At 49.7% G+C, this 23,677-nt stretch overlaps 3 protein-coding genes across 3 annotated transcripts in view; 1 reads left to right on the forward strand and 2 right to left on the reverse strand.

The window, feature by feature from the left end:
• PpBr36_03448 (uncharacterized protein) overlaps positions 1 to 628 on the reverse strand; it is a gene marked incomplete at both ends in the record, with an annotated part of 1,224 nt that extends 596 nt beyond the window's left edge. Inside the window, one exon of the mRNA XM_029890620.1 lies at positions 56 to 628. Coding sequence (XP_029753377.1) covers positions 56 to 628 — 573 coding nt within the window. The remainder of the gene's footprint in view (positions 1 to 55) is intronic.
• Positions 629 to 1,366: 738 nt separating this feature from the next.
• Positions 1,367 to 1,768, reverse strand: PpBr36_03449 (uncharacterized protein; the record flags this gene model as incomplete). The annotated part of the gene is made up of 3 exons (XM_029890621.1): positions 1,367 to 1,461; positions 1,563 to 1,652; positions 1,747 to 1,768. The coding sequence occupies 3 exons, from the start codon at positions 1,766 to 1,768 to the stop codon at positions 1,367 to 1,369; spliced, it is 207 nt and encodes a 68-aa protein (XP_029753376.1).
• Positions 1,769 to 2,440: 672 nt separating this feature from the next.
• PpBr36_03450 (uncharacterized protein) lies at positions 2,441 to 6,121 on the forward strand (the record flags this gene model as incomplete). The annotated part of the gene is made up of 5 exons (XM_029890622.1): positions 2,441 to 3,144; positions 3,234 to 3,475; positions 3,532 to 4,448; positions 4,530 to 4,898; positions 5,897 to 6,121. The coding sequence occupies 5 exons, from the start codon at positions 2,441 to 2,443 to the stop codon at positions 6,119 to 6,121; spliced, it is 2,457 nt and encodes an 818-aa protein (XP_029754252.1).
• Between the last annotated feature and the right edge of the window lie 17,556 nt (positions 6,122 to 23,677).

Below are 23,677 nucleotides of genomic sequence, written 5' to 3' on the forward strand. Positions count from 1 at the left end.
GGGAAGAAGAAAAAAGGTGCTATCAGATTCTCAGCAAAGTAGGCCCCCGACTCACCATGGACAGATACAGCTCCAGCAGCGCCGGGCGGCAGCGGAACCCGTAGTAAAGCGCGGGGACGTAGCTGCCGACGATCAGGAACACGATGCCCGTGTAGTCGAGCTTGTTCCCCCACTTTGCGACGGCGGGCGAGTGGTTGCTGAGGGCGTGGAAGGTGGCGCTCATGCCGAGGCAGAGCAGGGCGCCGGCGAAGAAGCAGGAGAAGGCAAGCACGTCTCCGCCGTAGGCCTCGGCCGCGCGCGGCCGGACGACGGCCTGCAAAAAGTAGGCGCCCGTCGCCGTGAACCCGACGGCGCCGACGAGGTGGGACCAGATGTTGACCGACTCGTTGTGCAGGTGCAGGAGGCTGGCCAGCGACGCCGCGTAGCTGTTGCTGGTGCGCCGGTACCCGCTCAGGATGAAGGCGTTGTCGCGCCGCCAGTCCTCCAGCTCGTCCCACAGGATCAGCAGGGTCTGGGATGCCTTGTCCTCGACCGCCCGGACGGTTTCGACGACAACGTCGGTGGCTGTCGTGGCGTCCTCGGACGGGTCCCGACGCCGGCGTATGCCGTTGGTTGGCGTTCCGGGCATTGTTTCTGCGAATTCGGAGATGGAATGCCTCGGATGTGCCCGTTTTTGGTATTAGATTTTTCTTTTTTTCTTTTCTTTTTGCTTTTTTTTCGTCCTTGCCTAAAGCTGTCCGTGTCCTATCCTAACCTCCGCCAATTCGTGGCTCCTTTTGTACTGTCGCCATGCGCGTGAATTTCTTTACAATTTGCACATGGGATTTATGTTCCAGCTGTTCTTGGTATTATAATTATTTTTTCCCTCTCTTTTCTGTTGAGGGCCGAGGCAGTCATGATTATGGATGTGGAATTAATAACGTTCCAATTCAACAATTTCCACATGTCGCCAGTACTATTCACCCTAACCCTTGAAATGGCATGGATAAAACTCCTGGTCAGCAAAAAAGAGCACTTCGGAAGAACCTAGGACTGAATATCTCGAGCACTTTAGGTGCTCGAGCATGTGTCTTTTGTTCAACAAATAGGACATTGTGAAATACATAGCCCACGTCGCTTCAACGATTCAAATGATCGCAGGATAACCAGATGCCGCAACAACCAAGCACATTGTTCATGTCACAAAGTTTTTGAACAAACTGAGCATAACCAAACGCCAAGTTCATATTCCCAGCTTCTTGTAGTCTTCAATGATAGAACTAATCCACAACTCCGTCGCTGCGTGTTCTGAATCAAGCCGACGCCGAGGTCAACCTGGAATCGAGTGGTCGCTCAAACGCCCAAAGCCAACCAAACGCAATGCTAATCATTTCTTCCCGCTCTTCTTGATGCCCTGGGTACCTGTGTTAAGAGGTCCCTTGCCCTTGGCCTTGTCTGCCATCTCCTTCTTTGCCTTCTCCTCTAGTGCGCATCATACAGGGTTAGCAGCCGACGCGGCGACATGATCCAAGTTCATTTCGTTTCGTCTGTCCGAATTTGGAATAAACGGTGGTTAGACTAACCAGCGCGCTTCTTCTCGAGGAAAGCCTTGTCGTCGTCGTCGAGGTCCTTGGCGCCCTTCTTGGGAGCCTTAAGAGGCTTGGCCTTGCCGCCTAAGTGTGCAGAAAACGCGTGTCAGCAATGAAGAGGATGGCGGGGAGGGGGACTGGTCGTGGCTTGAATTCTGGAGCAGCACCGAATGCATACCTTCACGGTTTGCACCACCCATCCTGTTTAAAAAAAGAAGCTCTAGGCTGCGGAATAAAGACTGCGACGACGAGGAGACTTGTTGCCGATGGGCTGGTTCCGGTGGGTTCAAAAGATGGCTCTGTTCAAAGGGACTTGGAGAAAGACGGACCAGACCCTTTTTTGCCCCTCTTCCAACTGCAACGAGGCTTATCATTCGGGAGAATCAGCCGATAAGGCAAGGCTCTCGAGTCTGCACTCTAGCGGTGAGTGGGGGCGGACCCACTTTGCCTCCGGACGCGGTCGCCCTACATACCAATTGACTCTGACTACTAACTGTATCCGATGAAGCTGATGGATGACTCGCGCGAGCAATCAAGACTCTCGAGCAATGGGCGTTTGTTCACAGAATCAAAATCATCCCTTCACCGTCATCTGTTGATCCGTCACGGAATTTTAACCCCCGCCAGTTACAGCATCTATTTACGAAACTTGCCGTGGCTTCCAATCAGACCGGCATGATCTGACTGAAAAGGCTCTAGGTTAGATCCGGTTGGGCGCATTTGTCGCATCTCACTTGCTTCATCGCTTCTTTCACTGACGCTTACGCAAACAACCCAACCTCTCGCCACGAAAGAAGGCACCCGGCTGGGTGACCAACACCAAGAAGCATACAAAACAAATCGATCCTCGACAGGCAGGCACATTCAGCGCGATGGCTTCCGGGTACAGCTCAGACGAAGGTGAAATTGTCGAGAACGGCGACCATGGTGTGAAAAAGGCAACCACTCTGCCGCATCGTGAGGGGGCCAGCGGTGTTGACCGTACCAATAGAAATCGAGGCAGGCCGTCCCGGTCTCCCGAGCCCGGCTTTCGTTCCGGCTCTCCACGCGGCTCCAAGCGTGCCCGCGCTGACGATCGCGACTATTATAATGGATCCAGGGGCGGCGGCTCCGACCGCGACCCGCGCCGGTTCCGCGTCCACTACGAGGAATCATCGCGCCGCCGCGATCGGCCCCCCCGCCAGTACGAGGACCTAGACCGCCCGGGTACTAACGGCCCTCTTCCCTATGATGACCGAGACTATCGCTACGACGACAGAGATGGCGACAAGTACCCGGACAAGCGCGCACGTCATCGCAGCAGATCGCCGTACCGCTCCACGCGGGCCGATAACGGAGGGCGTGATAGAGGTGGCGGCAGAGGTGATGTTCACCATCGCGATCGACAATCTCAGGATAGGGACCAGGCTGAGTCTATCAAGTATAGTACCCACAATGACAGACAGCCACGGGACGAAACCATGTCCAAGCGGGCTCGTCCTGTGGTTGATGATAGTAGCCAGAGAATGGTCCATGCTAAATCTGTTCAAGGTGTTGCCGAAGAGCATAAAAACGGTGCTGAAGATGACAAAAGAGAGTATGTCCAACTCGACCACTTGTTTTGCATCTGGCTTTATCCTGCATTGACTGTTCAATCTTGCTGATCGATCCACTTCCCTTATACAGCACTGGCTCCAAGCAGCCCGAGTCTCAGTCCGAGGACTGGGAACCTCCGTCCGTCGTGGACGAAGAGGCTGAAATCGAGCGTCGGAGACGGCGGCGTGAAGAGCTCCTTCGCAAGTCACGCGGCTCAACACCAATGCAGCAACAGCTTCTTGCTGCATCTGCTGCCAAGCTGGCGGTTTCGACCCCTGAATCGACACAGGGCAACACACCACAACGGACCGAAGTCAACACTCCTCGCTCTGGTAAGAACGCCTAAAGATGCCACAGCTGTACTTCTCTGTTACTAATACGTGTCCAGACGCGGTATCGCCTGATCGGTCCTCTGCGCAAGCCAACGATGCTGGAACGCCAGAGGCTCTGGATATGTTCACTGAACAGGACCTGGTCAACACCCATAGCAAGGGCAAATCCCTGGATGAAGATGGTCCATCGGCTGCCGACTATGATCCTACTGCTGACATGAAAGAGGATGAGCGCCGCGACGAGATGCGACATGGCAACGTTGGATTACACGGTGAAGGCCCTAATACAAACAATGCCTCGGCTCTTGGCAACGAAGAGTCTATGAAAAAGGAGACAGGTACCGGCGACTCAAAAGCAGCTGGCGACGATGACGATGACGACTTTGACATGTTCTCCACGGCCCCGCCCGAGAGGTATGTTGCACCCAAAACGTCGGCTCAAGCGGCTGCTGCAGAAGATGAAGCAGGTACTACGCACCTGGCGCAGGGTAACGGTGGCGGTATCCTCGAAGGCGATGACAAGGACGGCTACTACAAGATCAGGCCTGGGGAGATCCTCGATGGCCGGTATCAGATCCAGTCGGCACTCGGCAAGGGCATGTTCTCGGGTGTGGCGAGGGCAATGGACGTAACGAACAAGAAGCTCGTTGCCATCAAAATCATGCGCAACAATGACGCCCTACGAAAAGGAGGTTTTACTGAAATCGCCATCCTGCAGAAGCTCAATGATGCGGATCCTGAGAACAAGAAGCACATTGTCAAGTTTGAGCGCTCTTTCGAGTACAAGGGCCATTTGTGTATGGCCTTTGAAAACTTGTCTCTCAACCTCAGAGAGGTGCTGAAAAAGTTTGGCAACAATGTTGGTATCAACCTTCGGGGCGTCCGGGCTTATGCATACCAGATATTTTTGGCCTTGGGGCACATGCGCAAGTGCAGCATCATACACGCCGATCTAAAACCGGACAACATATTGGTAAGCCCAACCTTAATGCTTCTACACTGGGGTTAAAACACGACCGGCTTGATTAACCAGATTGATGTCATGTTGATACAGGTCAACGATCAACGTAATGTGCTAAAAATCTGCGATTTGGGCACTGCGATCGACAGATCGGATGCGGCGACAGCACACAATGAGATCACACCTTACCTCGTCAGTAGGTTCTACCGAGCGCCTGAGATCATCCTAGGAATCCCATACGACTATGCCGCAGACATGTGGTCGATCGGTTGCACCCTGTACGAAATGTACACGGGCAAGATTCTCTTTACGGGCGATAGCAACAACCAGATGCTCCGAGCCATCATGGAGATTCGTGGCAAGATCAGCAGAAAGCTCTATCAAAGAGGTGAGCTGTGGCAGATGCACTTTGACGAACTGGGCAACTTTTTCAGTCAAGAGAGGGATAAAGTCCTGGGAAAGGTACGTTCCGCATGTTTTCTTGCATGCCCTGGTTGTTTTCCTTTTGCCCAGGCATTTAGTCTGCCTCTTGCTTCACACTCTTGGTTCATGCTTCCCATAGGCGTCACTCAGCGTCTATTCATTCGATTTCTTTGGCTTAATATCTTATGTTTCGGTGTCCACATTTGCGACATATGCAAAGCGAGATTGGTGGCGGTTGCGCTACTCGTTTCAAGATTGCGAGCGTGTCGTCGAACCAACAATGACAAAGTGGCACGGCAAATACTTCTATTTTTACCTCCCCTGCTTCGTTTTCCCGCGCCCATGATTCTTGGGGGCGGCCAACGACGGGCGAATTCGTCAGCCGGAATCACCTCATCCGACTCGGCACATGGCCTTTTTGCCCTTTACATTGGGAATCTGCCATTATTCGCAGCAGGTCGGATTCTGAGGCCTGACTGCTCAGCCATACTCGGGACAGTTTTCGATGCAAACGATGTTCAGGAATTAAATCAATTAATTCCCAGGATGGGAGATTGTCCAGTGGAGGTGGATCTAGCTCAGCAAACACTGCCTACCTACCACCCCTGACCAGCTTAACGGCTGGCGCCCACTGGGTCAGTGAAGTCACTGCATCCTGTGTGGACTGCTAGCGGCAATTTGTGCTGGGGGTGTCTGCTTCGACCCAGGCAACATCATCAACAGGCCCGTCTACAAAGCTTTTCCGCTGACGGGAAAGCAACCAAACTACACCCCAGTCACAGGCCCCCAACAGCCCGGCTAAGGTCATCCATATCGCTACCTACAGTTTTTTTTTTTTTTTTTTTTTTTTTTTTCTATCTTTAGCTGCGACCTTTCTCTATTTCCGGTGGGCCCAGCGCCCGACGGACCGGCCACATTGGCATCCTATGGTGCTAGGCACCCAATTGATCCTCTTCCCAATATTTCCTTGTTCGTAAATCAAAATAGCAAATGCACGTAACACGGCCCATAAGTTGACTAACACAAAACCCCTACAGACTACCGTCAGGACCCTGGCCGCCATCAAGCCAACTCGCGATCTGCGGACCCGTCTGCTGGCCGCGTCTGCTGGCATGACGGATACTGAGGCCAAGGAGCTTAACCTCTTTCACGACCTCTTGGATCGCTGCCTCCACGTCAACCCTGACAAGAGGATCACTCCTGCTGACGCCCTGAAGCACCCCTTCTTCACAGCCAAGTTGTATACGACTGGTCGGCGTTGACGCGGCCTACAAGCATGCCATTGGGGGCTTGGGCGTGAAAATATACAACCATAATTAGAAATGCGGCCCCCATCGTCCGCGACATACACCTAGGTCTCCGCGAGCGAAGCTAGTTCGTCAATGTTCTGGAGCTACAAGGGCGCTGTCACAAACGACAGTGTGCTTTGGTACAATTTTAGACTTACGGGAATATGCAATTCAATCTCAAGCCGTGTGCTTATTACTAGTGAGCATAGTGCTGCTGTCTTTGCCCCATACCTGGCCATCATATTGTCGTGTCTATTAATTCCCGCCGAGCAGGAACCGGGACGGCCTGCTGATTAAGGACACCGGCGCTTGCTGAAACGCGCATAGAGCCGCCATAAGCTGAATGTTTGTTCCTAATGATTCCTCAAGTCCTTCTGTCCTCGGCAGAGTGTCCCTGCAGAGTGCGAACTGGTTCGCACAAGGTACCTACATATCGACCTAGCTAAACACACCGTAGTAAGATGCTCGTCTCCATGCCGAGCGCTTGTTGCTATTCATCCTTCCCATGCTGCATAAGCAGGGCCTATGGATTGTCTCCCTGAGCCCACTGGACGCCATGTGGTAGCTCCACCGTTGACTCCTCCCGTGCGATGCAGGATAATGTGCACCAACAAGAAAGGCCACACACAGTAGGATTTCACCTGAGTACTGGTGTACAGTGTATGCACATCACGACTTGTTGCTCCCGTCTCCCTACACCATTATTGCACAATGGCCCTGTGGACGGGTGAAATTGGCCGTTATGTCGGGCGCTCTTTGTGGCCTCCTCACACGCCCCAGCGGCCACAGCGGCCGAGTTCGAACCTTGTGGGAGCTGGGAAAGCGGGCAACAGTCGAGTCAACCCAGGGGAGGATCGGCCAAGACTCCCAGCTTCGAAACCCCCAAAGTCATACCATCTCGACCTCACAGTGCCGTGTCCCCGCGCGCGGCCTGACGACTAACTCCCGTTGTGCTCCCCTCCCTTCACATTAATGATGCCCAAAACAAGCAGGAAAAGAGCTCAAACGCGGCCCTAGGGCAAATTCGGCTAAGCTTTTCACCTTGTCATGTCCTCCCTCAAGGCACAGATTGGGGATCGGTGTCTTTGGGGCGTAAATGGCAATGTACGCACACAGAGGGGCAGGGTAAGACTCGTACATTCCCCAAGTCATTGCTTACACATGCACAGATCTGACTCGGTGTAACTGAGGCGATGTTTCTTTCCTTCTTCTCTCATCTCATCCTTCTGCTTGTGCGTTGTACTCGTGTTTATGCTGGTCGGGTGCTGGAATGAGGCTTCCGAGCAAGGCTTTTTTTTGTTTTGTTTTTGTTTGTCTCGACCAGGACATGCAAGCCGGGAGGCTACATGGTTGCATCACTCTCTTTCTTGGACGAGTTCCCACCAAGAGGCAGATGGGGATTTTCTTCGTCCATTTCCAAAGACCGTGGGGGCGACAGGAAAACTGCCCAGATTGCGTCTGTGGCACGGTGAGACACTCACGAAATATCGAGAAACAGAAAACGCCGCTGGCCGTTCCCACCCGTGTAACATGTCGGCTTCCGGGGACCTGCAAGTCGCGCCCAAAAGAGCATACCCACCAAGCCCTTTTTTTTCCCTTTATTTTTCCAAATTTCTCGTCCACTTGTTTAGCCTCGGGAAAGATGCTGTGTATGTAAGCACGTTGGCCATGTTTACCAAGGCCAAAGGTCCCCGTCGACAAACACCCGGATCCCCGACGAGTCTGTGGGGGAGAATTGGCTACGCCGGTAGGCGTAATGTGGGGGGAAAGCTGTTTTTTTTCATCTGATTTTGCCTGTTCGTTTCGTCATCTGTGATCGTCATAATCGGTACATGTTTCCGTCGTATAGAGCTGTCAAATAATTAGAGTAGGATCAAGAAGGTGACGGGAGTCTGCTCGTGCCATTCAGGGGGGAGCGTGAAACAGCATTGCCCCGGTACTTGTGGGAGATATGTTTGTCCGCCTCTCATCGATAGGCTAGACTGGGGTTCTTTGCTGTTGCAAACACCAAACCTGTCGATGGGGCAGGCACAACATCGCCACTGTACGCCCAGGACGATTGCCATGGAGGATTACAAGGCTTCCGCTGCGTCGCGTAGACCAGTAGAAGCTTCTCCTTTTTTTTTCTGTTTCCCCACCCCCCATATCTCACATCCACCCTGTGCGCCGTCTCACGGGGGAAGTTCTCTATCTGTGGCTCGCCTCGGAGACACCGAGACAAATCATCCATGATGCATAGCGGAGCGGCCCCCGTCTCTCTCTTCTCCGCGCCTGTCTAAGTCCTTCCCCCCATCCCCTGCTGTCCTCGTACCAACAACCCGGGGGAGAGAGTAGGGCGGAAAGTGGGTGAGAGGTTACCTGCTCGTGTTTTTGTTCTCCTGGCCGACACGGCGGTTTGGAGAACGAGGGTAGGGGGGCCTGAGTACGTTTGTCGCATTAACAAAAGGGATGCGTTGAATGATAGTCAGGGAATCCCAGAACTCCAAGAAAGGAAGAAAACAAAACCATTTTACGTGCTGCTGTCTTGTGCACTTATGCAGACTCATACCCCTTTGGGTGAAGTGATTGACATGTCAGGAAACATCTGGGGGGTTTACGCGTCGAGGGTTAAAAAGGTTAATTTTATTTTCTGTTATGTCAACGTTCAAGACTTGAGATTAGACAAATAACCAAAACTATCTCGTGACCACACTCCTCACAACCTTATCCTTGGTTTAGTCCAGTCACATAGTATCCAAACAATGACCTGAGGGAGCTGCGTCATAAGAATCAAGGGTGCAATCTGCCTCGACATCAACGTAAAACTAAACTACCATGTAGAGCATTGATGATGCATGGACCAGCTGGGCGGCTCACCGAACTGAGCTGTCATTTGCCGTCTTTATACTGATATCTACAAAGCTCATTTTGGTCAATGGAAGTTTTTAAGATTGCAGATAATGTGGCAATTGATATGTGTGACAACCACATGACCTTTTTTTTTTGCATTAAAAAGACTCTTTGATGACTCGCACTCTCCAGCCCAGCCATTTCCAAACAGGGGAGGCGGGNNTGGGCAATAGGGAATGACTTGAAGAAAAAAAAAATATGGTTATCCGCATCATGCACTCTTGTCCAAAAGGGGAAGACACCGCATACGGATGGGGCAGGCTGTACGACGGGCGGCAGCCGATGACGATCTGTAGTGTAAGGGATTGTGTTGTTTCCAAAGTCGCAGCAACCCAACAGGGCATGACTTTGATACTACGAGCCAAAAATAAAAATAAGAATAAAAATAAAAATAAAACATTTGTTCGGTGAATCTGCGTGCTTGCATGACTAAAGAGAGAGAGAAAAAAAAAAAAAAAAGACACACCAGTCGTCTTCAATCGCATCCCTTTCCTTTACTACCATGATGCCCTTTGTACAACCTTGTTCACCGGACAATCCTACTACCATTTCCCGGGCAGACCATGCTCCGTTAGATAGGATCGGACAGCCCGGCCGAGATCGGGGGGCAACAAGATCCAAGCTGGCTTTAAACACCCTTTTTTTGACAAATGTCTTCTTTTCTTAGTCGCATTGTCGTTTTGTCCGTCTGCCTTTATGCCGAGGATGAGGCGTGGGACATGCGATTTTCCAAGCAGACTCAAGGCGAGCATCACGATTCGGGAGTGTATGTATTTCGTATGTGTAACAACATTGTTGTTTTTTTTCTCTGTTTTCTATATACTTGATTACCCCTAATGGGTGCCCAACATCATTATTGCCAACCTTGTTCTTGTTCTGTGCACTGCCACCCTGTCTGGCTCTATCAGCCCTGCGTTTGGTTATTGCCCTATAAAGCAGGCCCCCGGCTGATAGTCTGCCCTATATATTTCCTCCTGATCGATATCGGGACGGTAAGCAGTCTGCAAGCGGGTTGGTGGGGACCTCGGAAGAATTGACAAAGAAGAAAAAAAAAGAAAAGAGGGCAAGTCATTATAAAAAAGCAAAACATCCCGGACCTCGGTCGACAGAAATGGGAGATGAAGACAAGGCACATCTCCTCTGTCGGATATACCTGCCTCCCCCGGGGGGGCGTCGGTTGATGCGCAATGCAGGGCGGAGGGAACTTGGGGTTGCCGATGAACGAGGCAGCCCGCCCGGTTTTTGTTTGTAATGTTGGGAGTAGGGTCTGAAACTTTTTTTTTTTCTTTCTGCCTCTCTTTTTTTTTCCCCATCTCGTTCGGGTAGCGACCATCGTACTACGTAATAACACGCAATTCCCTGTGAGGCTGATGGCATAGGCCACATAGGCAAGGCCTCCGTCCCAAGGCCGGGAGAAGGCCGCATCATAAGGCATCAAAACTCATCAGGCCAGCCAATCGAGAGAGAAAAACATCGGAATCACGCAAACAGATATGCCGTTGTCCGGACAAACACGGCAAGCACCCGTCAAATCACGTCCCCCAGGCAAGCCGAGTGCCTGATTGCATCCACCCAGGCAGGCAATCTAAACCAGACGTTTGCTCACGTCAATGCACTCCCCCATGATCAATTTGACCCCAGACCCAAAGAGCCAGTCGCCTCGTAGTATTTGTCTCTGGTTGCTTTTTTTTCATTTCTTCTTACGTTGAGCAGGTGACCAAAAGGAAAAAAAAAAAAGCAAGGGAGGTACAAATGCGCGCATTGAGACGATTTTGGGAACGGAACAAGCAAAAAAGGCAGAGAGACAAAAAGGAAAAAAAAGGCAACATCGGATATTAGGGGTCTGTCTTGCATGCGCGTGGCGTCCTTTAAGGCATGCTGACAAGACACAGACAGAGACACAAGTCGTCCGTGATTTAACTCCAAAAAACCGCGTGCTGTCCTGTCTCAGCTCATTCGGGGTTATGCAAAGACATGATGTTTTGAACAATTAAAAAAAAAAAAAAACGACGCGTGTACGTCCCAGGTTTAGTTTCTCCTCTAGAGCGTTTCTTTGCCTTGCATATTTTTTTTTTTTCCTTTGGTCGTTTTTGGGGGGAAGATTTGGAAATGTATATAATCCGCTTGTTATTTCTATCGCCACTGACATCGGAATCAGACCATCTTTGAAACGACTATAGCCAATTGTGATCCTGTCTAATACTATCTACAGAATAATATTATAGCTAGTCTGGTTAAATAAGATCGAGATCTTGAAATCTGGGCAGAACTTTGGGGGAAAGCGCCAAAAGGGAAGCCAACCTAACAAAGCAACAAAGAAAGAAAAGTAGACGGCTCCTGATCCGGTACCGTTCACTCAGAGCATATATCTCTTGGTTGGTTCGAAGGCTGTGATGCATCCACTCCCTGTTTGTCTGATCGAGATCGTGACAAGATGGCTGGGGGGCAAGGCTAAGTAAGTAGTTCAAGGTTGCGAACGATTGGTGTATTTGCCAGCGCCTAGCCTTATGGTCTGTATTCTTATGCAGCATGTGATATACTCCCAACCTCTGGTATGAAGTCTGCTTCAGAGCTGAAAAAAAGAGTGCATGCAACTAAATGGCAAACTCTTGGCGCGTCCAACATTTGCAAAGCTGCAAAGCTGCATTGGAAACACCAAACGACCAGCCGCACTATTCGTTTGACGTACTTTTACATTGGGTTCGAACCATGGGTGTTTATTGGGGTTTTGGTGGAGGAGAAAATAAAAAAAAAAAAAGGTGTGGCTACCACTTTCGAGATAGATTAAAACCCGTAATCTATGTATGACAGGCGGCCTACCAAACGACACCATCTCTACAGCCCGCCCGGACTACAACTTGGCACCCTACAGGCTGCCGCGGGCGCTTGCTTGCCTTGGGACGCTACGGCCAATCGGGTGTTGGGCATCTTATCTGGGGATTTTCTCTACATGGGCTGAAGTCAGCAGCATCTGCATCCAGTTCTACTTTGCGTAATTCACATCCTTTCATAAACCAGGGCCCCAGATATCAACACAATAAATACATGCAGAGTGCATACTGCACTGCAGGGGCAAAGACGTGATTCGCGAATTGCTTTCTCGGTTCTCTTCTCGTTCAGTGGTCAATCTGTTCGCCAATCCCCCATCCAGTGTCTACCTGTGCATTATGTGATTGGGAAGTGTGCCCTTGTTCCCTACGCCGGCGACGGGTCGGCTGGCGGCACAATGTCATATCAAACTACGGCGGTGGCTTTTTTTATTTTGGAGAAGCAGATTGATCAACAGGATAATCAGGGTCTAGAACTCGGATCATCACTAAGAAATAAATACATAAAAAAAAAGAATAAAAGAAAGCGAAAAAAGACAAAAGCCCTGAGCGCATCCGTTACAAAGAAATGGGACATCAAGTTAGGATGACGCAAACTAGGATCTACAATACGTAGCAGGATGCCCGGGTGCTCTGGCCTAATCCTTGGTCTGGTCTAGCTCGGGAAAAAGCGAAAAAGGTAGGTAAGAAAGCAAGGGAGCAAAAAAAGGGCTGAAGTTATGACACAAATTCGGGGGTTCAGAGAAGAGAATCAATCTTTTTTTTTTTTTTTTTTTTTTTTTTTTTTTTTTTTTTTTTTTTCGTAAGCTTGTAGCTGAGATGAATATGCTACTGATGCACTCACACCCTTACGAACGTGCAGGCCATGTCAATGGAAAGACAGTAAGGGAAAAGGAAGGAAGGAAGAAAGAAAAAAAGAACACGCGCAAAGACAGAGAGACACACCGGAACAACGGCTCCCTTCACACATCCCGCTGTCACGAGAGCATGCTGATGCGCCAGGTCATCATCATAGCCAAACCCGGACTTTTTTTTATTTTTTATTATCTTGCCTCGAAGAAACAGGAGATAGCAATCCAGCGCACGTTTCGAACTCAAGAGAAAAAGACGGCTTCTCCCTTGCTGCTGAGTTGTCTCTTTCCTAACCGCTCTAGCCAAAAGGGCCTCGTGTCTTTTAGCGTTGCCCGGCGGGACGTGACGAAAAAGAATAGTGGAAAACTGGTGCAACGAGCTAGCGGCGAGCCTACTTGGAACAGGGAAAAAAAAGAAGCGTGACTAGTTTAGGGTTCTGTGCGCCTTGCGTTAAAATGCAAGTCTGGTGTAATGCGAAAAGGGTCCTGTCTTGACCAAAAGAAAGGACGACGTTTTTTTTTTTGGAGGGGGGAACTAAAGTTCCCACGGGCATGACGATAACGAGCAGGACACTGCATAACAAACAACTAAAAACTGCAAACTAGGAAAGGCTCCCTCGGGCACATTTACCGGACGATCCGAGCATGCACGACCGACTAAACCGACGGTTCAACAAACAAAAAGAAAAAGAAAAAAAAAAAAAAAAAACAAGAGTCACACAAACTATACTATTATTCGTGAAAGGACCCAAAAAAGGACGCGCCCACGGGAGCTTACAGTCATACAGTGGCAAGATGTGGGAGTCAGTACAAAGCGCGGACAGCTGAGAAGGGGGGCTATGCATGGGTCTTGCGTCAGAACAAGGGAAAAAAACGAGAAAGAAAGAAAGGGAAACTGGGAATGCCAGCGTTGACCGTCAAAACGTCAAAACGCCGGCGCCGATTTGGTCGGACTCGTCGGGGCAATTTTCCTATTCTGCTTGCGCGACCAATGACCTCGTTTCGATGACTGACAAGCAAGCGCGAAAGAGGTGATCGATGACTGACTTTGACTATCATGGTTCTGTGCGTGGGTATCATCATCACGGGGATTAAGTCGCTATATTGCGACAAAACCCATGTTTCCACTTAATGCACTTGTGAAATTCGCACTGGTACGTGAACTAAACCCAGTAGTACTTGGTGATACCATACCACTTGTATAGGCGCACACCGCCGCTGAACTATTTCGAAGATGCCCAATGGTGGCAGGAGAACCCGTAGAACAACATGAAAACGATAGAAACCGCACAGACATATCGGGAATGGATCATCAGCATCAATGACGTTCCCAGCCGTTTGCCACAAAAGCCGCATATCATTAGTTGTGGAGGATCCCAAGGCGGGGTTTGGAACATGTTCCAGACATCCGGAGGCAAAATAGGGGTTCTTCTTTCATGCCTCTTCTCGCCTGGTCTTGACTTTGCTTGTTGCGAGATGAAAATTAGGCACGGTGTAAAAAGAGGGACATGGTTGTCAACAAGAACAACAACAACAACAACGACGGCAACAAGCGAACAACAACATGGTGTTTCCGATGCAATCGTCGACCGGCTGTTTGTGCATATCTCGTAAGCTGGCCGGGGATTTGTTGCATGTCTCTCTGTCTGATGTCGGCCGTGCCTTGAGTGTTGGTTTTACATACTGACTAGGAAGGGGTCATATTCCGAGCGTGCTAAGGACCCCTGAGTTATCAGTTGTTTGTCAGAGCAGCATTTCGGTTCGCAGCAGAAAAAAAAAAAAAAAAAAAAAAAAAAAAAAACATGATTCCACTTAATAATATCAGAACATGTCTGACGAGGGGGTTTTGTTTGAGGGGTTTGCAAGGGGTCAAACAATAGGCAACAACATCAACATCAACATCAACAAAGCACAAACACGCATTCCAAGTACGACGTGATCACTCGGTACTGTAAATGTGCTGTTGAACAACAACGGATCGGATGGTAAAACCCCGTCAACCACGTCCAAGCTTGGTGTCGGGCTGATGATATGTGGCGCTGTCCTAAAGTCAGGCACCCCAGGCACAAGGTCGCTCGCGCTCTCTTTCCCTCTCATCGTTGTGGCTGAAACATGAAGAACATCCATGTCTCTTGCTCATCCTTGCTTTGCCCTCGCTCATCATGCCCTTGAACGCCTGTCGACGCGAGAGATCATCGGCAGGGGGGTTGCGATGGTTCTTGAACCGAACCATCAAACACACCGCCCGCAACATCTCGTTACCAACTACCAGTTGTGTTATGTACGATAAGATAATGCTTGGCAAGTTCCTTTGTCTGGTCCCGCTAGATCTCAATGCGTCCTTGTCTTGTTCTTGTTCGACAGTGAGCTCTTTTTTTTTGCTTGTCTGTTATGAGCCGGCCGCCAAGACTAAGACCATAAGAGTAACTGATCAACATCTGAAACGATTGCGCTGGAAGAACCCAGCTTGAGACCTTTTGCGTGGGGGCTTTGACGGAACAGACCAGGCGCGCCTTATTTTTTTCATCGAGGGACAAAACACGTAACCATCAGATCACCCAGGTGTCGAAACGCTACAGGCTGAAGCAGTCCTGGCCCCAGGGTAATCGACAAGACGCGCATACTCCGACATGCGATTTTGCAAACATTCCCATGTAGGCGAATCAAAACCTGCGGGAGCTGGTGTGTTAGTTTAGCCCCGGCCGGGGCTTGGCCGACAAAACGGATGCGGAACGAAGGCAGCCGGTAATACGGGCTTTTTGCGGGAGTAGGAAGGAGAACAACGCCCCCCGTCCAATGCGCATGTCCATCCCCCTTTCCATCGAAACATACCTGCCCAAGATACTTGGTAGTATCATCTTTCGAGGGCTATCGTAGTCTAGTCAGTCGCAAGTGCTTATGCACATTCATCAATCAAGAATCGACGCAGACTGGCGACGATTATTATTATTATTACTATTGTTTTTTTTTACTTCCTCGACGGCCCTTAGCCTAGAGTTGCCCCTCTTGGGCGAGCTGTGGTGCGACTACGCTTCCCGTCAGTCCAGTGTACCTCAGTTTACTATAGACTCGTCTGGCCAGACCGACTAGAGAGAAAGAAAAAAAAAATCAACCGACTCACCCCCGCGGCGTCATGGAGATGTCCACGAAAGTGAAAAAGCCGAGCTGAGAAAGAGCTTCATGCACAAGGATCAACATTAACAGGTACAGCGTAAAATAAGTGGAGGCTAGCGCGAACGTCGGATCGCCGATATGATGTCGCTAGCAATCACAAGATTGAGCTAAGGCGCGGGGAACATAATAGCAAGAAAGTATTTACTAAAAAAAAAAAAAAAACTGTCAGTCGATTATGAGAAGAAAGAAGCGCAGAATGAAAAGTGGAAAAAAAAAAGAAACAATTAACGAGACACAAGCCTCTGAAAGCCCGAATATGCCTCAAACCCGCTCAAAACGTCACCGCTCATCAGCCCATCGCGGCACGAAAAAAAAATAAAAATATGAGAAAAGCAAACCATGGACTTCCTAGTGAATCATGCTATTGCAATTAACCACAGTGGTAACCAGAGTGGGAAAGAAAGAAAGCAACCGTCTGAGGTTCGTCTGCCCAGTGAGGAAAGGGAGGGCCCGACACACGGACCACAGCCTACTCGCTACCTACGTACTTACCACTTGCAATGTAGTACTGTACGCTGCCAATACCACCTACAGTAAGCTGAATTGCTATAGTACTTGTACGTCCTGGGAAAAAAGCAACTTGGCGACTTGGATGGGCACAACTCGGCACTCCATCTTGGTTCGTGGGCCTTGTGCCTGCGCTATTTTCCTTTGTCAGCTACCTCGAGGCCCACATGCATCGTGTCATAGCCTCTCCCTGTACCAAGTTTTGAAAGTTGAGGCTCGATGCTACTCTAATACATACGGATACAAGGTACTGCCGGGCCCGAGTAATATCGAAAAATTGCTAGCACGAATGTGCCAATCACTGGTGAACGCAACTTTGCGTCTTGTATCCGTCAGAAAAACAATCACGACTGGCAGTGGTCAGGTACGCACTCGAGCATCCCGCTGTCAACCACGGTGACCCAAGTTGGAACGAAGGTGCATTACCAAAACCTCGAAAATTAAGGTGTGGATGGGGTGCCTGCTCCCATTGCGACCCTCACCCGAGGGAAAGTCACAATCTACCCTCAAAGCAGACTTAATATCCCGTAATAAAACAAAGATCGGCTGGCGTGACATGAAGAATCTGCAAGATCCCCATTGTCCTGCCCTAAGCAGAAATGCCAATTTGCGCCATCGCCAAAGAAACCATACCGTCCCCATAAGGAAAACGTTAAGAAATTAGGCGAAGATTACTGTCCCATTGGTGATGGGGCACGTTCTGGCCGGCCGCTGAAAAAGCAGGAAAAAGAGTACTGTACTGCTGTTACCTTTCGCGCCCCGTAATACGAGATTATCGGCTGCGACTCTGTAGAGTGGGACTCGAAGGACGGGAAGGGGAATCTCGGTGCGGTGCACCCAAACCAAAGAAAAAAAACAAAAAACAAAAAAAACAAAAAAAAAAACAAATTGAGACCGGATTTGGGTGGGCATCACGAACCATTGAGCGAGCGCAAATGAACACCTTCAGAGATGAACAAATAGACAAGAAGAATCAAAGAAAGTTTGCGAAAAAGGTGGGCTCGTGTGACCCGCTCTTTTGCCAACGTCCAAATCTGCAAGCCATTTTTCCCGAAACCAAGCACTCGTGCCCAATAATTCAAGGTCCCACAGGTGAGCCAGAAAAAAAAGATGAAAAAAAAAAAAAAAGATGGCGCCCCTTCTTTTCTGACTGGATTTCTGGAAGGAAACCCACGCATTACAAGCAACCAACATGGAAATTTCCAGCATGCCACCCTAGGTTACGATGGGCGACTCGAGGACCTGCACCGATTGGTCCCTGGGTTTTAGTCTGTGTGTGTGCGTTTACGTACCACGTCGATGTGTTATGCGCATGCACGGACCATCTCAACCATCTGTCTCGACAGCCTCACTTTCGTGCATTGTTGTGCAGAGATGTACAGGACAGTACTGATGGATGATGGATGATGGATGGACGGATCTAGTTAATGATAGACACAACCAGAAATACTTTTCACAACTCGAGTCGACCAATCTAAAGGAAGAAAAAAAAAAAAAAAAAAAAAAAAAAAAACAAATTTGATTGCCACAGCCTTCATGAATCTGACCATGTACTCTAAGCAAAACCGTGAGCAGCGGCTCAAACTAACCACCCTGAAGATCAATCATTAGGCCTCAATAATTAAGAAGTAATTACCATAATAATTGCCATAATTATCTGCAACACGCCCATCTTGCCTGTCTTGCTCACTCAGTTACGACATAGCATAGCGGGAATTTATTCGCAGAGTGGCTGAGCTGTTATTGCCTGCTGACGAAGGAACATTTGCCTGCGGCCAAGGATGAGCGCACTCGGACGTACCGGTCGCCCTGACCGCTAACAACAATCACCCCAAACTGGGAATCCTCTCTCTTTGTGTACTGCTGCCTGTTCTCGCAGGCTAGAATCTTCCTTGCGGGAAGTTCGGTCGTAGTGTTGCATTGCATAACATAACAAAGTCGGCGCAAAACAGCGTCGGCCTGGGAAGAAAAACAACCAACGATCAGAGGAAAATAAAATAAGGAGATACGCAAGCGGGCAAAAAAAAAAAAGAAGAGACAAAGTCCAGATGCAGGTCGTTTACAAAAATACCACGCGGTTCATCAGACGAGAGTTGCATCTGAAATTGCCACTTTGTAAACAGAACACACCAAGAAAAAAAAAAAAAAAAACGTGCCACTGGGGTTTTACGGTACTGCGCCTGCTACTCTGTTGCAAGATGCGCTGCCGCCGAAACAAACATCCGAGATGCTTCGCAGAGTTCTGCGCCAATCCTTCTCAACTGCGTAAACAACATCAAATCCACATCAACCCCCCCGGCTGCTTACTATGATATGATGATGATATGCACGGGGCCGAAAAGGAGGGCGGCAATGTCAACCGCCGGCCACCTGACCAGGCCCAACAGCAATCGGGTATGAGCGATCTGTGATTGGTCATTACCTTTCTTGCTTGCCCCCTTCTACCAAGGCTTCTGGCCACGATCAACCGTTTCTAATCTTGTTACCTTCTGGAGACCTAACCCTTGTTGTGGGCCGAGGGTGCATCGGTCTCGGACTTTTTTTTTTGGTTTTTTTTTTTTTCACTCTACAGGCACACTGGGACCAAGACTAGGGGGGACTCATGGTCCCACAAGGGGAAAGGCTACCATGGAAAATGCCACCAAAAGTTTGCGTGGTCAGCTGTCATGTGTGGGATAGGCGGCAGGCCCCATAATTGTAGGCGAGAGCGGAAAAGGGCCAAAAAAAAAAAAAAAAAAAAAAAAAAAAAGAGAAAGACCAGTCACCAACGACGGTTATGCTGCGCTGTGATAAATTGCGGAGAGGGACGTTGCCGCCCGGGATACCTTGTCCGCAACCGCCGAACGTCCCGGAACCCTCTCCTAGTTTCTGCATTTCTTTCCTCCCTTGATCATCCTCTTTCCTATCTTGTGAATTCGCCGTGTTGAGGTTGTTTGTTCCATGCGCAACTGTTATGCAAAAGATTGTGCAAGACCCCGCGGTCTCCGCCGGCCACCTGTCTCGGGCCGGGCCATCAAATTGAGAGTTTTTTTAGCTTTCGGCATCATGTTATAAGTGATACATATCTAATGACCACAGGGGCCGCCTGCGCTGAGTTTGTGAAAACTTTCTCCGGCTTCAAAGAAAGATATACTCATAGCAGAGGTAATCTTATCGAGTCAAGACCTGTCGATGTCGATCTCCAAAGAAAGGGAAAAGATTATCGACTTGGAACTTCTTGACTCTTACTTAGTTTATTTGGGCTCGGTGAAAGCCTCTGACGAAAGTTTGCGGAAAAAGAAAAAAAAGGAAGAAAGAGTAAGAGAGTAATGAAAAGATCACCCTGGCTGCCTCTCGTGATGACCACGCAGCTCTTCACAAATTGACCGCATAAAGAAAACTTGATGATTCCTGTTTGGGGTGGCTGGCAAAAGCAACACAGCAACGCCTGTTGCATGCAGCCACGCACATCAGTGCCTGTCTGGATTGGTCTTTTTGAACCAACCAATTGCGAGTCTCGACTGAAAAAGTATTGGTGCAAAAGATGACTGACAGCTGGCTAGGGGCTGGGCATCGCGAAAGAAACACAACAATGTATGCAGTAGATAGGCGAATATGGAAAAAGTAGTCACGTTTTCATATTTTCCCCCCAAATCATTGATTAAAAATGGCTGGGCAAAAAACTACCCCAGCATCCTACGATGCACCTGCATGGAGACAACCCAACCCCCTAACCGTTACCGCCGGCTGGCGTCATGGACCTTAGATTGTTGCTTAAACGTGTGCTGTGCCTCCCTAGCGAACCCGGCAGCGAAATGTGCGAAATGCATGCGACCAGAGGGAAAACAAAACGCACGAGCCGTCTACCGCAGTATTACTGTACTGCTCCCTACTTAATTTATGGGATCTGATAATGCTGACAGCGACTGATGGAACACGCTGATGCTTTGCCAAGGCGCTTCCGAAGGGGACTTTGGGGGAAAAGGAAGATTAGTCGACGTGAGGCAGGTCCCTATTTTCGCTGCTGCTCCGGCGAACTCAATGCGAGATGCAACGGGTGGACCCAAAATCCGATTGCGTTTCCTCTTGCGACAAACGTGCCGATAGAAATTTATCCGGAAACTTTTTTTTTCTTTACCTTTTTCCTGCTCACCTGACCGTTATCCATTCGTTATCAGCTCTGATTCAATGAGCCACGGGTACACAGGAAGTGCCCTGGTGCTTCATTATTCAGTGGAGGCTTGGACTTTCCCGTTCCTGCTCGATAGGTAATTTTTTTTTTTCTTTTGCGCCAAAACCTAAAGGGAACAGCGCCCAAAACAAGATCGTCCAATATACCCGGCAAATCTGTCGATAACCCCAGGCATGCATGTCGACTGACACACGCGAGGTAGAGGCCTTCCCCTCTTTTGCCAGTCGTTCGTGCTTCATCTATGCTGGGGACTGTCGCGAGCACGCCAAAAAAAAGGTTTCATGGACCAGCAACCGAAGTAGACTTTTTATTTGTGCCGAGCATAATATTTTGTTGTTGGGTTTAGTTCGCATAGGCAGGCAACAACTGTCGGTCAAGCACAGCATTATCTGCTTGTTCTAGTCATGTAAACTTGTGATCGAAAAAAAAAAAAAAAAAAAAAAAAAAATCAGCCAACATCAAAGAAATCCCAGGTTCAGCCATGGGATTGATTGTTGGTCTCACCATTGATTTTGAGTTGTACGTCCCGCCGCCCGTCCGTTAATTGATTCGCATTTTTTTTTTATCTCGCTGCAAGTGCTATGCCGGAGACTGCCCGCGCCTAGAATCGTAAAGCCTAACTTACATGTATCTTCCCCCCCTACTACCAACGCTTTCATTGGCCTCAAACTGGCGCCAAGCCAAAAGTTTGTTTGTTTTGCCTTTCCTCTGAACATCGGCGAAGCATAATCACGCCCCAAGGATATACTAGGCAAGCAGCGCAAAGGGATTACCGCGATTACAAACTACGTACCGCCCGTAAACTGCAATGGAAGATGCTTGCAGTGGCTACCAGAAGCCAACCGGACAAAGATTCAACCTCCGCATTCGGTGGACATTTGGAATTTGGCCGCCGAATAGAATTTTACTCCTTTCCTGCTCTTTTCTACATGGATCGCTACGCTTCAAAAAGTTATTCTGGCTACCAAGTATACCTATGTAAAGTAGTTGTTGCCACCGCGTAAACACACACGCACGCAAATGGGGCTATTCACCCCGTGGGAAAATGCATCCAAAATCAATGCACAAGGATACAGGCCTCAGTCTGGGCAAAGCAAATACCATAGGGATAGACTCAACGGAGCAGGCCGTGTTACGTACAAGGCAAGGCGTACGTAGGGGATACTTGGGGTATCAATTACTTGCTTTCAGACAAGGGCGGGGAACACTGGTCGGGTCGCATAGAGCAGAAAAAGGAGAAACGGATTTCCGTACTACTGGCAAGATAGTACTGTACTGTATGTGCTGCGCCGCATGGACGGCCCATGTTTCGCGACGACACCACCGCTCGTCGCGGCTGGAATGAGATCTGCCTACTATGACGATGAAGCCGACGATTCGCAGGCAGCCGTGGGGCCACCGTCGGAGTCAGCAGAGCATCAAAAAAATTCCAGAAGGGGGATCGTCGCCTACACCACAAGAAACATCCCAATATCTTAGTGGAGTAGGAGGAACACTGTTAGCAAGCTGTTCAGAGAGGGCGACACAGAGGGCAAAGGGACAAAGCAAGCACAAGACACATTCACACACATTCACACGCACATAATACTCATAGTACCACATACGATGGTACACACACTCACGCAAGGCAAAGACAACAAAACACACATCTTACACCACCCCATCTACTATCGAGTGCGACTCTGACTGTCCGCTTCCAATCTCTCGTTTTCTCCCCTTCCCACCCCAAGCGCTGGGCCACTTTGGTGCATCGTCATTCGTCGATGCAGACGGAGCCAGACAAGTGTCCAGGGTTTTACCAGGATGTGTGACTGGTCCGATTGTGGTGGACTTGAGCAAAAGCGTTAGTGCAATGGGTGGTGGTGGCGGTGATACTCGTACCACACCCTTCGAAGTGGGGCCCGTTATTTCGTTGTGACAGCGGATTATATTATGAGAAAGTCGGTCACAAGCACACCCTGCGTCTCCTGAGTGGACGCCCCAATGTATCGTAGTTGGTAGGCAAGCAAGGCAAGGTTTTGGGGCAGGCCTGCCCTGCCTTCTGGGCCTGCCACTAACTTGTGCCAGTAGAATCCGCAAGCGGCGACTCCACACCCCCCTCAATGCAGGGATCTGTCAAAACCTCAAGACGAGCAAAGGAGCCTTGGGAGCGTCCTATCCATGACGATCCATCAGCCGGGGCCAATCCTAGCCCGCACTTGAAATAGATGTGCATGGAGTGGATCCCTGCTACTAAGACCCGGACCACAGCTCTTGCCCATCCAACGGGCTTGTTCCCTGTCGACCGTAGTTCCCACCCTGGTCTCCACGCCCCTCTTCCCAGGCAGGCCACCCTACCAAGTACAGACTACTCCGGACGAGGGCCATGGCGTGCCTGCTATGCTGCTTGGCTTTGCTTTGCTTCGGTTGGGCGACGCAGTTTTAGGTACCCAGGTACATCCGAGATGCAAGTCCCTACAGCCACCCACACCCCTGCTCCAGTTGGGTTCTTTCCCATCCTGTGGGGCCCTACCACTCGTGTGCCAAGCGGGCGTGTGGGCAAGCAGCGGCGAGTGGGAAACTAGCTGCTTGCTGTATTGAATATCATCAAAGGCCTTTCCTCCCCTCCACCTCAGCCTTCATATCTCCAACTTCAACATAACGACCCGTCCTTCTCTACGTTCCTTCCAACACGACTCCTCTCCTCCTCCCTTCTTTCCCTATTCTTCCTTCATCGCCAGGTCAAAGGCTTTCTCTATTATCCCTTTCTCTCTTCTCCTCTACCCTCACCACCAAACAAAAACCGCTACGACCTTCTTAGACCACTCGACACCCTGACTCCTCTTTTTGACGATAATAGGGCAGCCTCCTTTCCACTTTGCGACAACCTCACGACTCGTTGACTCGACGTCACCTTTTGTTCGCAACCAATAATTCGAGGGACCTGGTGATCTCCAGAAGTCCCAAAACGTTTCAACCGGAGGCCTAATTCTACCTGGAATCTTCTATTTCTCTCTACTATCCTCTCTTCTTTTTTCTTGGTCAGACGCCCATCGCTCAGCCGGACTGTTGAGGAACAAAGGAAAACCAGGAGCTCCTATACTCTCCTTTTCTTATTCTCTCTAGCCCG

Source organism: Pyricularia pennisetigena, chromosome 3 (assembly GCF_004337985.1).
Source record: "Pyricularia pennisetigena strain Br36 chromosome 3, whole genome shotgun sequence".
Lineage (NCBI taxonomy): Eukaryota > Fungi > Ascomycota > Sordariomycetes > Magnaporthales > Pyriculariaceae > Pyricularia > Pyricularia pennisetigena.